Here is a 15,617-nt window from a genome sequence, read left to right as displayed (position 1 = left end):
TCTCCTACTGTGCGTTTTCCCATACATCCTGTTTTTGTTACAAGGTTCACTCTAGCATCCAGGGACATGCATCTGCAGATGCTTTCACTTGAGTGTTGTTACATTGTGTTAAATGAGTGTAAGATGAAGCAGGTGCACCAGCATTCTGAAGATAGCACAATTAGTACTACAGTGCACCTGGTTCCGCCATGAAATACAAGACATGCTGGCTGGAACGTTATTGCAGCTAAAATGACATTTAATTTCTTAGAGGCATTCAGCTGACCAGACACAACTCTGATCTTGGAGTGGTGGAGTGGATGGGATTAGTTTTATCATTTTTTTTTATATAAAAGCACAAAGATAAAAATTAAAAACCGCTTTGGAAGTTCCTTTCTCTGAGCAATGTTATGTTTGTTTACTGAATTCTGCTTATAATGTCAGCTTTTTCTAGCATTCTGAAGAAGAATGAGAACTGTAGAGAATGTTTTCATTTCTTTCTTTCAGAATGGATCAACACTTTTTTTTTTTTTTTTTTGGTAATGGAAAAAAATAGCACAAATAACATTCCCTTTTGAGACATAAACCAAGAATTTTCCAGGTTATCAACAATACTTTTTAAATGTAGCTTGTGCCTGTATTTCATTCATGTTCTTACCACAAAAATAAATGAGTCCAACTGCCCCCCTCTACAGGTTGTCTTTAATGTTTCTATGCCTCAGCAGTATGGAAATACTGATTTTTATTCTTTTTCCCAGTTATGCTATATATGTCCCCAAATGTTTCTGTGGAAGACATAGGTGCCATCAGAGAAACACCGTGGGATGACTCACGCAATAGAGTGCTGGAATGGAAAATATAAACTCTACAGAAAGAATAGGCTAGGAAGGAGAGGCAGTGGGGTAGGCCTGTATTTTAGGGAGTCTTTGATGGTCTTGAGCTTAATGGTGGTGACGATAAGGTTGAGTATTTACGGGTAAGAATCAGGAGGAAGGAAAACAAGGCAGATGTCATGGTGTGAGTCTGTTAGGGACTGCCCAACCAGGCTGAAGAGGCAGATGAAAAATTCTCTGAGCAGCTGGGAGAAGTCTCACAATCGCTAAGTCTTGTTTTGATGGGAGACTTCAACTTACCAGATGTCTGCTGGAAATACAGCTGAGAGGAAACCATTTAGGAGGTTTCTGGAGTGTGTGGAAGTTCAGTTCCTGACATAGCTGTTGAGTGAGCCAACTCAAGGCACCCTGCTGGATCTTTTGCTTATGAGCAGAGAAGGACTTGTGGGTTATGTGAAGGTTGAAGGATATCCTGGGCATAGTGGTCATGAATTAATAGTTTTTGATTCTTGGAAAAGTCAGGAGGATGGTTAGCAGAACAGCCACCTTGGAATTCTAGAGGGCAGACCTTGGTCTGTTTAGGAGATTGGCTAAGAAATTCCCTTGGGAGGCTGTCCTGAAGGGCAAAGGAGTCCAGGAAGGCTGGACACTCTTCAGGAAGGAAATCTTAAAGTTACTCGAGCAGGCCATCCCCATGTGCTGAAAGACAAGCTGGTGGGGAAGAAGACTAGCCTTGCTGAATACAGAACTTTGGTTGGAGCTCAGGAAGAAAGAAAAAAAAAGAGTTTATGATCTTTGGAAGAAGGGGCAGGCCACTAAGGAGAACTACAAAGATGTTGTGGAGCTATTTAGGGAGAAAATTAGAAGGGCCAAAGCCCAACTGCCCAGCTGGAGCTTAATCTGGCTACTGTCATTAAAGACAATAAAAACGTTTATATAAATACATTAGCAACAAAAGATAGACTAAGGAGAATCTCCATCTTTTTTTGGGTGTAAGGGGAAAACATAGTGACAAAGGATGAGGAAAAGGCTGAGATACTTACTCTCTTCTTTGCCTCACTCTTTACTAGTAAGACCAGTTGCTGCCTAGGTACCCAGCTCTCTAAGCTGAAAGATAGGGGTGGGGAGCAGATCTCTGGGGAGATCCCAGTTGACTGGAGGCTAGCAAATGTGATGGCAATCTACAAGAAAGGTCAGAAGGAAGACCCGAGGAACTACAGACCTGTCAGTCTGACATTAATGCCACAGAAAGTTATGGAGCAGATCATCTTGAACACCATCATGCAGCACGCACAAGACAACCAGGCACAGTCAGCATGGATTTATGAAAGGCACATCCTGCTTGACTAACCTGATCTCCTTCTGTGACAAGGTGACCTGCTTAGTGGATGCGGGAAAGGCTGTGGATGTCTACGTAGACTTTGGTAAAGCTTCAGACACTGTTTTCTACAGTATTCTTCTGGATAAACTGTCTACTCATGGCTTGGACAGGTGTATACTTTGCTGGGTAAAGATCTGGCTGGGTTGCCAGGCCCAAAGAGTTGTGGAAAATTGAGTTAAATCCAGTTGGAGGCTAGTCAAAAATGGTGTTCCCCAGGGCTCAGTATCAGGTTCTCTTTCATATTTTTATCAGTGATCTGGACAAGGGGATCAAGTGTACACTCAGTAAGTTTGTAGATGGTACCAAGTTAGGCAGGAGTGTTGATCTGCCTGAGGGTAGGAAGGCTCTGCAGAGGAAACTAGATAAGCTGGACTGATGGTCCGAGGCCAACTGTATGAGGTTCAACAAGGCCAAGTGCTGGATCCTGCAGTTGGGGCAAAACAATCCCACATAGTGCAACAGGCTGGGGGAAGAGTGGCTGGAAAGCTGCTTATTGGAAAGGGACCTGGGGGAAGTGGTTGATAAATGGCTGAACACGACCCAGCAGTGTACTCAAGTGGTCATGAAGGCCAACAGCATCCTGGATTGTATCAGGAATATTGTGGCCAGCAGAACTAGGTAATTGTCCCTTTCTACTCAGCTCTGGTGAGGTCACACCTCAAATACTGTGTTCAGTTTTGGGCCTCTCACTACAGGGACACTGAGGTGCTGGAGCGTGTCCAAAGAAGGGCAACAAAGCTAGCAAAGGGTCTAGAGAACATGTCTTAAGAGAAGCAGCTGAGGGAACTGGGGTTCTTTAACCTAGAGTAAAGGAGGCCCAGGGGAGATCTTGTTGCTCTCAACTACCTTAAAGGAAGTTGTTACAAGGTGGGCGGTTGGTCTCTTCTCTCAAGCAAGAAGTGATAGGGACAAGACAAAACAGCCTCAAGTTGTGCCAGGGGCGGTTTAGGTTAGATATTAGGGAAAATTTCTTCAGTGAAAGGGTTATGAAGCATTGGAACAGCCAATGCTGTTCAGTGGTTGAATCACCATCTGTAGAGTTACGTAAAAGACACGTAGATGTGATGCTTAGGGACATGGTTTAGTGGTACACTTGGCAGTGTTAGGTTAACAGTTGAACTTCAGGATCATGGAGGTCTTTTCCAACCTAAGTGATTCTATGATGTCCTGAAAATATTCAGAATATAGCAAGCTACTCATATATGAGATGAAAACCTAAAATAAGGAAAGCAGAAAGTTGTTTATTTGAACTGGAGAAGTGCATGAGTTTATTAGGACTAAAAGCAACTTTTTTAAAATTATTGACATAAATAGGCTGGAAAAAGCCATACCAGATACAGTGTAAATGAGAAGTATAGGTAGAGTGTTACAGAAAAAGAAAGTTCGAAATATGAAGATAACTAATTCTTCAAATATATTAAATGCAAGAAGGCTACACACTGTTTTCTTTGGTGTATTGGTTCTTATACTTGATCTCGCATTGATGTAAATAAATGCAAACACTTTCCTTTAACACAAACAATATTTTACAAGTTGTCCTCAAACAGACAGGTTCTGCACAAAAGCAGGACTGTGTGTAAACTGACTTAAAACCAGAGAGTTCTACAAAAGAACTGAGGCCCTGGTACATTTTTTGAGTTTATCTACAGTGGCTAAATATCTCAGTGTTTTCTATAAGTGTGCAAAATGGTGCATGCAATACCACATCAGCTATCAGATTAAGAGCAGCAGGAAACTGCCACTTCATTGCATATGCCTAGTCATAGTTATTTTGTACAGGGCATGTACTAACATGCCATAGTGACATGTCAAAGGTAACTGTTCTACTTTGAGTGGGAAGCAGTGTGAAAAAATGGTCATTTCTCATTGCTTACTGGGACACATGTTCAGGAGAGAGGCAACCTTTGTGAAACAGATTCTTCAGCTTGATACCTCTTAAGGTGCAGGAAATCATCACAGTGACTTCCAAGAATTTTCTGAAACTCAAGTGTTTTTTCTACTGCTGTCAAGGACTCTCAACAGTATGTTGCGACTGAGTTAAATTCAGGTACAATGAAACACACTGTGCCTATTTAAAAACAATCAGTAGACTTGCACAATCAAATAGATAAATTGTTCTAAATAGAAGTTATACTATGGAGATTAATACCATCAAGATATCAAGAAGATATTTCAAATGGAAAACTCTCCTCAACTACACTGTGCTTTGCACTTAGCACCTTCTTTCTCAGGAACTCAAAGCTCTTAGTATGCTAATACTAATGAATTTAGCCTCACAACATCCAGTGAGGTAGGTAAATATACCCCCATTTCACAGATGGGAAAACTGAGGCAGAATTCTGAAGTGACTTGCCCAAGGTCCGGCAATCTGTGAGTAGCAAAACCAGAATATATTTTCAGAAGTCCAGATCCTAGACTTCTGTATGATTAAAGTCCCTCCTCCCTACTACCACAAAGCAAGCAATACATGCAACATTTTTTCCCCCTACTGCTGCTGTAATTCTGGTGCCAGAAAGGAAGTAAATGACTTTTCCTGATTGAATTCCCACTTTCTTTGGCAAAAAGCACCTGGTTCTGTCAAAGTGCTGTATTACACTCTTTGCAGAGGTGCTTCTTCTGAGGCACATTAGGAAAAGATGGTTTCCCTATGCCAGGGAGGCTGTACAGGTCCAAACAAGGTAGAGTTATTTTTTGCAGAAGACGTGCTGCTTGGCATTTTTCACGCGTTGCTCTTCCTTCAGGTTCTTCTGCCGCGCTTGTTTGCTGGAGATATATTCCACATGTTCTTTGGGGAACCAGCCTCTCTCCCTGTCTGAAAGTTTCACTCCTTCCATCCATCCTGTGGGAGTGGGGACAAAACACAACATGAGGTAAAACAGTCGAGCACTTTTTTTTCATTCCTCTTCCCCAAAAGCCCACTCCAACAAGGCCCTAGGATCAAATATAAAAATCCCATTCAGCTTCCAAATAAAATAGCTTAATGAAGATGAAAATAAGAGTCTCTTCATCCTCTTAATGCAATAATCAGGAGTGAGAAGCTCCTTTTGAACCCTGATAGCATTGTGAAAGCCTAACACTACTAAAACAGATTTCTGCCCATAATTTAAGAAACCCATTGTTTATTCTGCTCACCATCATTGCTGAGTTGCATAACCATAATGATATCTGCTTTCTCCAAAGCTAGCTCATCATTTTCCCGAGCTTTGTATGTCCTTATGCATTGAACCTGTGGTGCATCTAAAAGAAGAGGAAAGATCAGAATGGTATACAAGAAAGTAACAATAAACCTGTGTACACCAGACCCAGAGGTGGAAGGGGATAAAACACTGCCCAAACACTGATGAGTAGAGCAGTGAAAGGGAGACTACAGGTCTTCTACACAACCAGGAGTAAAGATAGGTAAAACAACTGACAGAACGTGTCATTGAGGGAAAGCCCATGAATATCTTTATTTACAAAAAGGCAAATATTCTGCCTTAAAGTCATTCTGGTTTGTTCTACCTTGCAGTGACTCCCAACTCCTCCAAATGGCCCACCCTAATTGCTGTAATAGCAGATCAGTCTCACCAGGGCATTCCAGGAGATCCAGTTCCCCTCGCGGAGGAGCCAAAGCAGAGATCCACCTCAGCTTCTCACTGCTGGAAAACATCACCAGATAGGTGTCAGATGTCATTGTGAGGGACAGCAGTCTGATGACAGGAGTGTGTGCACACGTGTACGTGCATGCTTGCTTACAGGACGGGGTGGAGAGGGGGTTTGTTAGAGAAGCAGGGAAAGAAGAAGTGGAGAAAAGGGATGGGACAAGGCAAAACCTCCCATTTTTGGAGGCTGATAGTATGAAATGATGTGGTAGTATTGTATAAACAACTATGATGAAAGAAGAAAAGTGGTTCGCTAGGGACTTAAGAGAAAAGGATGATTTTTGAGTCCTCTGCTCAGCAGCTGCGTTTGATGCTTTAGCATATTGTTGAGGGACAACTGCCAGGCTTCTAGGAGGTATCTGGCTATGGTACTAGGATATACTAAGAGTAACCTTGAGCTCACTTACTGTGTCTCCGTTCGGAACAGAAACTCCACTCTCTTTCCCTGGTAATTCTGAAGTAGAAAGAGACGGAAAACGTTTTTGTTTGTTCCATGCAGTTTGATCTCGCACTTCTCCCCACGCACATCTGAGAAAGCAGCATGATCAAACACAACAAAACGTCCACCCCTGAAGGTAAAGAGAAGGAACAAAAGTTGTGAGTTTTAAGGTAGTAAGAGTTAAGTGAGTCCATGTAGCTCCCTGATGTCAGGAAAGCAAGAAGCTTTTAATGAGTCTTCATCTGCTTCAGGCACCTTAAGCTTTGTTTTTGCTGGAAGTCTGAAAAGGCCAGAGAAGAGAGAGAGGGGATTTAACAAAAAGGGTAGGAACACTAAGTTCTGTCCTATCAAGGTTTTACTTGATAGCTTCCAACATAACAGAATCAGAACATACACACACACACCCTCCCTCCCTTACACCAGCCAACCACTTTTTCCAGTTTCAGGGATTTGCACAGAAGCCTTCATACCGTCCTTTAGGAAGAAATTATTTTTGAGTAAAACTACAATAAATTGTTATTATTAAAGTGCTTCATATTATAGAAATGGAGAGACAATGGAAGTGTTGCACTAGGGACCACAACATATCTAGTTATATTAGTGTATGTTCTAATTAAGAGCTGGGAATATCAGATTCTACATACTTACATGATACTCATGTAATGTAGGGTTAGGAGAGTGACTTGACAAATACTGCCACTTGCTGGCAGGCAGAGGGAAAGGACTCTCACCAAAGCACAGACCCAGAAAGAGACAGGCGTTTTGGAAGGGACAGCAAGAACTGTGGTTGAAGCACTCACTCCTTCGGCCGAGACAGGAGCAGACAGTCATTGAAGAGATGTAAGTAGATGGGACGGGTGGTGACTTTCCATTTTGGACTTGGGGTGTTGAAGTCCAGTGCTGTCAACTCACCACACTTCACAAGTCGCCTTGACTGTGAAATGAGTGGGAATATCTACAAGACAGAAATAAATATTTACATCAGGTGTATGCAAGGAATCCATGAGTTTTTGATTTGCATTTGTGCCAACCTGTGGTAGGGACCATCAGCTGAAGTCTGACACAAATGACTGGGCAAGGGAAGTATTGATGAAGAGCTGGCCTGTGTAAGATATTCTGATTCAACAATTTTGTGTACATTGCAGAACAAAAGTAAGCACAATCGACTTTGCAAGGAAAGACATAAAAGAGATTAGGCTAGAGCAAGGCTCAAGGCATGGACAAGCTCACCTTGCACTCAAATTCAATCTTCTGACTAAGGTAGATCAGCTCTTCAGTGCTCTTCATGCGCTGTACGTTTTCGTTGCAGTCCTTGATGAGCTGCAGAGGAAATCAGGTGATAGTGAGATAGCGAGGACCAGAAATGCCTAGTGGAATCAGTACTACTCCCAGGAGCCCATGACGAATTAGTGTAAGTGCAAATTTCTTGGGCATCTTCCCGGGAGAAGAAAAAAAAAGTTTTCCAGGTAAGCATACTAAGCTTCTCCATAGCTACAAAGATCATCCTTCTTTCTTAAGAAATTTGTTAGATGAAATCTCTGTGATAAGTATTGTTCTAACTTTGAAATACTAGGAGGGATACTAGAGTCTTCTTTTTGTTCGGGTAACAGAAGTTGAACTGCTGGTCATTTGGAAACAGCTTTTTTTAGATGCTCCACTGTAAACAAAGGAGGCTGATTAGATAAACACCAGGCACAGATTTTCCACAAGAGCTTGTTGCAGTATCTGTGAGCACCTGATACAATGAAACAGAGGTATTTCAGTCTTTAAGTTGTCTACATAACTGTCTAAGGTGATAGAGGGCAGCTGCGTAACAGCGTCATAGAGATGACTCCGGCTTGAACACAGATGAGTCCCAGGTTTCAGCATATGACATTTTACCTACCTGCCTCAAGACTGCAGTGTTTTAGTAACTATGCAGCAGGTGGGTGTCTTCCAAAGAGCTTTAAGGAGGTACGCATCATGTTGAACTAGTCCTTACGTTTATTGTGGAGAGTAGGGGAGTGATTACAAGAAAGTGAGTGACACTTCAGGAAGGTCAAATGATGACTAGACAGAACAGGAGCTAGCTAGGAAGAAGTCTACCTTATTCTGCTGTACAAATTGCAGGTAACAAATAGCAGGTACCAGAAGACTTTAAATCTTGTCTCTAAAAAAATAGGATGTAAGAATGGATGTAACAGGGTAAACATCTTGCCATGCTTTTTATGTTAGTTTGTTTTAAAGCAAGATTTTATTGGAGAAGCAGGGGAGAAATTGGTAGCTAACTAGAGGGAAAGGTAACGAACACAAAGAAGACCACAAACAGCAAGTCCTGAAAAAAGTAGTTCAGTATCATTGGCAAAGGTTCAGCTGCATCCCAGTGGGGTCCTTTCTCAGTGTTGTCTGCTCACAGCTACATGTGCATGTGCATAAGAGTCACACAAACACACTTATCTGTCACAATGACAAGGGTTCTTGGCAAAGGTGAGGGCCAATGAAAAGTACAGGGCCACCAGGAGACTGGGTTGATGGCCTTACCTTTTCAAGTGCATCATAGGCCTGTGTTGCTTGCACTTCTTCTTCAGACCCAGGCCGAGTTCTCTTCAGGATATTCTGCATGAGAGAAGATGCTTTTTGAAATGCAGACAGGCAAAGCAGACTATGGGAGGGGTAGGAGAATCAAGGAGACACCAAGATACCAGCCTCAAGGGAGTCTAAAGCAGTGGTATGAAATGAAATGTGGAAATCAGGCCAGAAATTTGAGGTGCAGAATGTAGCTGACAAGATGCATTGAATAGGGCATCACTGAAAATCTAAATGGAATTCACTGTCCTGTGCAAGTTACATGGCATAGCAGGCAATCACTAATACAAGCACAGCCTTAATTGCAGAATAGTTCTTTGCCCATCATTCCTTTTTCTCCCCTTCAAAAAAGGCTCAAATAATCAAAAAGAAAAAATGTAATTGAAAGAGCTCAAAACAGATCCATTAGGGACTTTCAGATTGACAAATAGATAATGTCGCAGGCAAAGAGCAGGGACAGACTGCCTTCCAGAGGGCAGACAGAGAATACTTGGCTTGTTTTCCTAGCAGGAAAACAAAAAAAGTTAAATAAAATTTAAATCAACATGTTCTGAGACAACTCTATACAACTCTTTATTGGAACACAATTGTAATGTTACAGCAAAGTCCTAACAGGTATACAAACTGCATTGCCTCATAGAGGCTATCATGTCCAATTCGTGGTACTGGTCTGATGTACAACCACATTTGTATGATGACAAATGGATTTGTTATTGCAAAAGCATATTTGCAATATATGCCACAGAGTCACTCTAGAGCATTCAGCCAAACATCAAAGATACAGCATGAAGGAGGACTGCATGCAGTCCCTCCTCCCAGTGCTTGGTGCTAGCTTGTATTATATGACTTTCAGTCTTGAAGAAGGATCAGCTTGAGAGAAAATATAGGAGAGCAGAGAATCAACACAGTTACCTGAAGGAGGAGTTTGAGTCGAGTGATGCGCTGGAAAGGGAGGATGAGGAAGGATTTAAGTGAGAGACGTTGGCAAACTGGATCACTTTCTAGTCTCTCCAGAACTTGCTGGAATCCTGCATTTCCATTTCTGTGGGAGTGGAAAAGAGAGAAGACATCCAGGTATTAGAGGAAATAAATAGACTTTCAAATGAAGGGAAAAAAAGTACGAGATATCACCAAATACCGGAGTACTCCAATCCCTGTAGTCACATTTTGTCAAGAAACTGGGACACTCTGCTGAAGAAGAGTATGGGTTTCTAACAGCTATAGGAGGACAGCAGTACAACTTTTATGTCTTTCCTCTTTGTGCCACAGTCCTCTGGAATAAAAACCAGAAGTGACATCCAGAAGTGACATCTATGTTTCAATGGCCCCCTACGAAAAGGGCACCTTTCACAAGACAGAGGTGGCTTGTGTTCTTTCCTCACACCAAATAGGCTTTATCTAGAAGCTGGAAAAGTTGCCTCTCCTCTCCTGCTACTCCTGGGAGAAGTAGTCTTTGCACATAACCACAGACTGAAAATGACTATACAAAACAGCTTTTTTTTTTTTTTTGCACTTTTCAGGAGTGACTAAATAGAGACAATAGTCTGCAGTAGAATCACATGTATGTCCATGATTTTTTCTCTTTTCAGTGCTACAAAAGCAATCCTTACAGCAGCTCACTCCTGCTGTCCCAAATGCCATTGAACTGAAGAAGATTCTGGCCTGTTCTTCCAGGGTGTGTAGCATGAGTGCCAGCAAACAGACAATACCTATTCCCCATCACTTGAAAGAATGCACATCAGAAGTGCAGCAAGCAAGCAGGGAGAAGGGTGCAACAAATGAAAAACTTACAGTAACCGCTGGAAGGTTTGCTCCTGATATGTCTGGTTTGTTACATATGGTAGATATACCCTGCGGAACTCAGGGGCATGTTTCAGAGCCACATCACATACATGGAAGGTGAACATGTCCTCCTCAAACTTCTCTTCCAAGTCAAAAAGGAAACTGCAGCATGTAGTTGCAGTGCCATAAAAGGAGAGGAAAATACAGAGCACAGTGATCAGTGTCATTTAGTTGCGGTAGCATCCTCATTTCTTTAAAGTCAGGACAGCCCACATAAATGCAAGATACTCCTTTACTTCTAGAGTGTAGTACCCGTACAACAACAATCTAGAGCTAGGTATCAAGGAAGAATCAGAGGCAAAATGGATTACTGTTCATCATAGAATAACCTGAATTGAAAAGGACCCAAAAGGATCATCAAGTCCAACTCCTGGCTCCACACTGGGCCACTCAAAAATCAGACCCAACTAATATCCAACTCAAACCCTCCCCTGTTGCAGCTTCATGCCATTCCCTCGAGTCCTGTTGCTGTTCACCAGAGAGCACCTGACCCTCCACTCCCCGTCATGAGGAAGCTGTAGGCCATGATGAGGTTTCTTCTCAGTCCCTCCTTCTCTAGGCTGAACAATCCAAGTGACCTCAGCCACTCCTCATACATCTTGGCCTCTAGACCCTTCACCATCTTCATAGCCCTCCTTTGGACCCTAATAGTTTTATGTCTTTCTTATATTGTGGTGCCCAAAACTGCACACAGTACTCAAGGTAAGGCCACACCCCACCAGTACATAGGACAATGGAACAGTCACTTTTCTCAATGGGCTAATAATACTGTGCTTGATATATCTTAGGGTATGGTAGTCCCTCTTTCAGCTGCCAGGGCACACTTAGCTCATAGTCAACTTGTTGTCAACCAACATCCCCTAGATTCCTTTCTGCAGGGCTGCTCCCCAGCCTCTCAGCCCCAGTCTGTATGCATAGCCAGGGTTTCCCCATCCCAGGTGCAGAATCTGGCACTTGCAACTATCATGCGTTTGTTGACACCTCAGCCCTCTAATTCATTCCTGAGAAGTCATATTTGCTACTTATAAGGCATGGACAGAAAACAATAGCAAATTAGGACATCAAACTAATCCCAATAGTAGAAATCAAAAACACAGTAGAAAACCATAGTAGCTTAGTGATATATGTAGCTAAGCCTTGAAGGAGGAAAACAGAATCCTACAATGTACAGGATTCCTTGCACGTGGGATCATGTATACATTTTATGACTTAAGCTCTATTGATCCACATTAGATTGTCACATGATGGCATTTTAATTTTTGTTTTCTGCTTTTTTTTTTTTTTTTTTGATGACTGACCGTGCAGCTCTTTCGGCTGTCTTGCATTTGGCAGGAGCTACATTTGGTTTGGGCTTAAATCTAGTTACTCAAGTAACATTGTAGTTAAGGCCAATATAGCATAACTACAATACCATTTTGAATGTTTTAACCCTGCAAGGATCTCTGCGCACAATTGCATCACCATTTCTGGGACTTAACAACAAGATTTGTGTTGCCCTGTCACCTAAAATGGTAACGGTTCCTTCAAGGGCAGCACTGGTGTGCAATCACAGAGTGCTATAGGTTTGTATATCTAACTCAAAGGTCAGTGAATGTGCAGAACATGAGCGAGATAAGTTACTGCTGGAAACCGGTAGTTTCTAGACTGTATCTGTGCTTCATGGAGGGTGTTATAGTCACAGAAACAAAGGGCCATATCTCACCTGGCACTGACATCACGTACGTCTGTGATGCGGGAGAAAAGCCACTGACGCTCCTGATTGGTGAGCATTGCCTGGAGCTCTGCTGATCGCTGGAAGTGATCTACTGCCACATTTAAACTGCGCAGGTATGAAGCCTCAGACATTATCAACTCAAATTTGGCCTTGAGAGAAGAAAGGAGGGAGCACAAGATCAGTAAACCAGGCAAGTCTGCAAGGAGTCTTACTGACAGGAGTCAGGAACGAAGCAGGAAGACTTCCTAGTACATGATGTAAGTAGTGTGTAATTACAAAAGAGGCTTTGGGAATGAAAAACAGGCTTGTGGTATGACTTAAAAAGACTAATAGCTACCTGCTTTAATTTTATTTTTTATTTCCCCTTGACTCCACTTTCACTAGATCCCCTATTTTATGTGATCCCATAAATTTTCCAGCAACTGCATTGCCACCATTCTTTTCCTCCTTCATCATGTTTCACACAGTTGTTTTCTTCTCTCTCTCTCTGGGTTCTCGCATTCACTTTTGTTTACTCCTATTTTCCTTACCCAGTTTCTCTGTGTACCATTTTGCTGAACACATACATCTTCCCATTTCCTCTGAGCCATGCAGCTCAAATGGGTCAATTTTGTAAATGCACACTCTACAATCAGAATGACAATTCCCTGTGGTTTTATTAGCATTTCTCATAAGCATAAGTGTGGGAGAACGCTGGAAGTCTTCTACTCTAATATTCTTTTGCATCAAATGAGCTTAAAATTCCATGTTTTATCTTGCCCCAATTTCCCTATGTCTGTTTTCATGAAATTACAGATGTTCCTGTCTCCTTACTTCAGTGCTCCTTTCCTCTGCAATGCTCAACTTCAGCACTGTACTACATAACCACTGGTATCACATCCCCATACTGCTTACGTGAGTAGGCGACCTCTGCGTTCAGCCACTGCACTCCCACATCAGACATTTCTGTTCTCCTCTTTAACCACCCTTTACAGGCCTCCTTCTCGACTACAAACCATGCATATTCCTTATGACATCTATCTATTACCTCTTGCAGCTTCTGCTCATCACGGGACATATTGAGCAGCATTCTGCTGCCCCGTATCATAGGGATGTCCTGCCACAGGGATGCAGTAGATGAGACTGATAGACGTTGCAAATATGAGTCCTGTTGAGGTATCACTTTCCTCCGTAACCTTGGGGAGCTTGGGAAACTTGACTCCGTATCCTCTGAGAATGAATCCACTCTCTTCTGGCTTTGAATGGCCTTGTTCAGAACCACATCACTGTACTCCTGGTACAGCAACCTTGCTGTGAAGAAAGACATATATATTTTTATATTTTCTATACCAGCTTTCTTCAGTCTGGAGAAAAGTCTATTGCTGTCTCAGTTTAGGATAACCAAATACATTAGACCATATGCACCTGCTATGAGCAAAGCTCACCAGCTCTCTTGGGTGGTGACTTTGACTCTGGCTTCACTGCCTCCACTAAACACCCCTCTCTAATGATTTAATGCTGCTGCGTAGCAAAAGCCACACTCCATTATGTTCACTGCAAGGGTGGGAGATGGAGGACAGGGATCTGCCACAGCACTTAAGGCAGAAGGTACTTACAGGAGTTGATGAGTTTGGAGTGCCGACGTTTGAAGTTCTCCATTGTGTCTGCAGGTTTCTTCTCCCTGTCAGGAAACAAGGATTTGGAAACAAAGAGCAAATGAAGAGTACAGTGGCCTATCCAAATCTTAGTAACAGACCTGCTACAGCAAGGACCCCCCTTTCCAACAAGCTCAAGCTCCATATGCTTTACTTTACAAAGTTTGGCTTGATGGAAACTCTATCCTAAAGGGATGGAAATACTTCCATTGCAGTTTCTCTCCCAGTGGGCATAGAATGAAACACAGCCACATCTAATCATAGTTTTCTATTAATTAGCTTCATCTTTAGTCCCTCAGGAACAATGGAGAGTACCAGGTATCTGTACAACACACACACGAGACCAAAGCAAAGGGGCCTTTGAGAGACTTACCGCAATATTACCGTTTCTGAACTGACTGGTGGTTCCTTGTGCACCTTCTGTGCTTCTTCCTCTGAAGGAACGGGAGAGACTTCTGCATATAATACAATTAGAAAGTAAACACAAGTCCTAATTTAGAGTCAAGCTACAATCCCAAAAGACACAGATACCACTTACTATACCCCTGCCTAAGTGGCCGTCTTGGGCTAGAGTACAGATGACCTACTGACATTTATTTATGGGTCAGACACTTTCTGGTTTCAGTAATCTTTGGCATTACTTAAACTTTACATCTGTTACTTAGTCACATTTGCTTTTCACATCAACAAAAAGGCTGACACTTTCAGAATTGACAGTAACTCGAAGAGCTTCCGTCTCCAGTTGCCCAAGTGAAGATACTTCCCGTGGGCCCTACTTCGTAAACTGCCTTTCCCCTTTCAGAAGCTTGGGCCAAGCATCTGAGGATCAATGGACCCAAAATCACTAGTTGTGTCTGGAAATCTTAGACTTCCTTTTACAGATGTTGAGCTCCAAATACTCTCAGTGACATCTAAGGCAGAAATACTGAACATCTAATAAAATCACATGTCCAGAGTCTTAGAAGGGATGAGGCCTGGTGGATTCAACATAAAAATGAATGTAATCAATTAAAAACTGCTGATTGAGTCAGCTTCTGTTTATGTGATATAGGGCAGTATGTTTTTGTTTTGTTTTGTTTGTGAGGGGCTTAATTAAATAAGGATTGGAGACTTTACGTATAAAGTTCATTGGAAGCAGAAGGAGAAAGAGACATCAGAGACTGAACTGCAAGTATGCGTCAGCATAAATAATTGTTGTGTTGAATGTTTTAAAAAGTTGAACATGAAATTTACAGGTCAAACACATGAATAAATTTTGATTCAAGTGTACTGCCAAGCTCTTTGCACCTCTCAACCATTCCCTCCTTTTCCTCTGTGCCAAAATTTCAGCACGTTGTGGAACATGGAAAATAAACTAAGTAATTACTGAGAAGAAGCAAGTATGTTGAGTGTTATTCGTGTAGGATATAATAAAGAACAGATATGCATCCTGACAGTAAGTACTGTCTGAATGAGCTGCATTACAGAAGATGTAAGTTTTCCATTCATGACATCTGTGATTTGGCTTTGTGCAAACTGGGATTTTAGATCTGACAAATTTGCGTTTCATTTTCATCTGTAATCTCAAAGCCTATGTTCACAGGAAGATC

The 15,617-nt window shown here is 42.1% G+C and overlaps 1 protein-coding gene across 1 annotated transcript in view; it reads right to left on the bottom strand.

The window, feature by feature from the left end:
• Positions 1 to 3,414: 3,414 nt before the first annotated feature.
• ARHGEF5 (Rho guanine nucleotide exchange factor 5) overlaps positions 3,415 to 15,617 on the bottom strand; it is a 35,162-nt gene continuing 22,959 nt past the window's right edge. The window contains exons 5-17 of the mRNA XM_027449934.3: positions 14,402 to 14,483; positions 13,990 to 14,054; positions 13,422 to 13,684; positions 12,383 to 12,543; positions 10,630 to 10,782; positions 9,751 to 9,880; positions 8,794 to 8,868; positions 7,504 to 7,593; positions 7,074 to 7,228; positions 6,242 to 6,403; positions 5,761 to 5,831; positions 5,326 to 5,430; positions 3,415 to 5,032 (exon numbers count right to left, since the gene is read on the bottom strand). Coding sequence (XP_027305735.2) covers positions 4,878 to 5,032; positions 5,326 to 5,430; positions 5,761 to 5,831; positions 6,242 to 6,403; positions 7,074 to 7,228; positions 7,504 to 7,593; positions 8,794 to 8,868; positions 9,751 to 9,880; positions 10,630 to 10,782; positions 12,383 to 12,543; positions 13,422 to 13,684; positions 13,990 to 14,054; positions 14,402 to 14,483 — 1,667 coding nt within the window. The 3' untranslated portion in view covers positions 3,415 to 4,877. The remainder of the gene's footprint in view (positions 5,033 to 5,325; positions 5,431 to 5,760; positions 5,832 to 6,241; positions 6,404 to 7,073; positions 7,229 to 7,503; positions 7,594 to 8,793; positions 8,869 to 9,750; positions 9,881 to 10,629; positions 10,783 to 12,382; positions 12,544 to 13,421; positions 13,685 to 13,989; positions 14,055 to 14,401; positions 14,484 to 15,617) is intronic.

The sequence above is a fragment of the Anas platyrhynchos genome, chromosome 1, assembly GCF_047663525.1.
Source record: "Anas platyrhynchos isolate ZD024472 breed Pekin duck chromosome 1, IASCAAS_PekinDuck_T2T, whole genome shotgun sequence".
Taxonomy (NCBI): Eukaryota; Metazoa; Chordata; class Aves; order Anseriformes; family Anatidae; genus Anas; species Anas platyrhynchos.
This window is presented reverse-complemented; position numbering and strand designations above follow the sequence as displayed.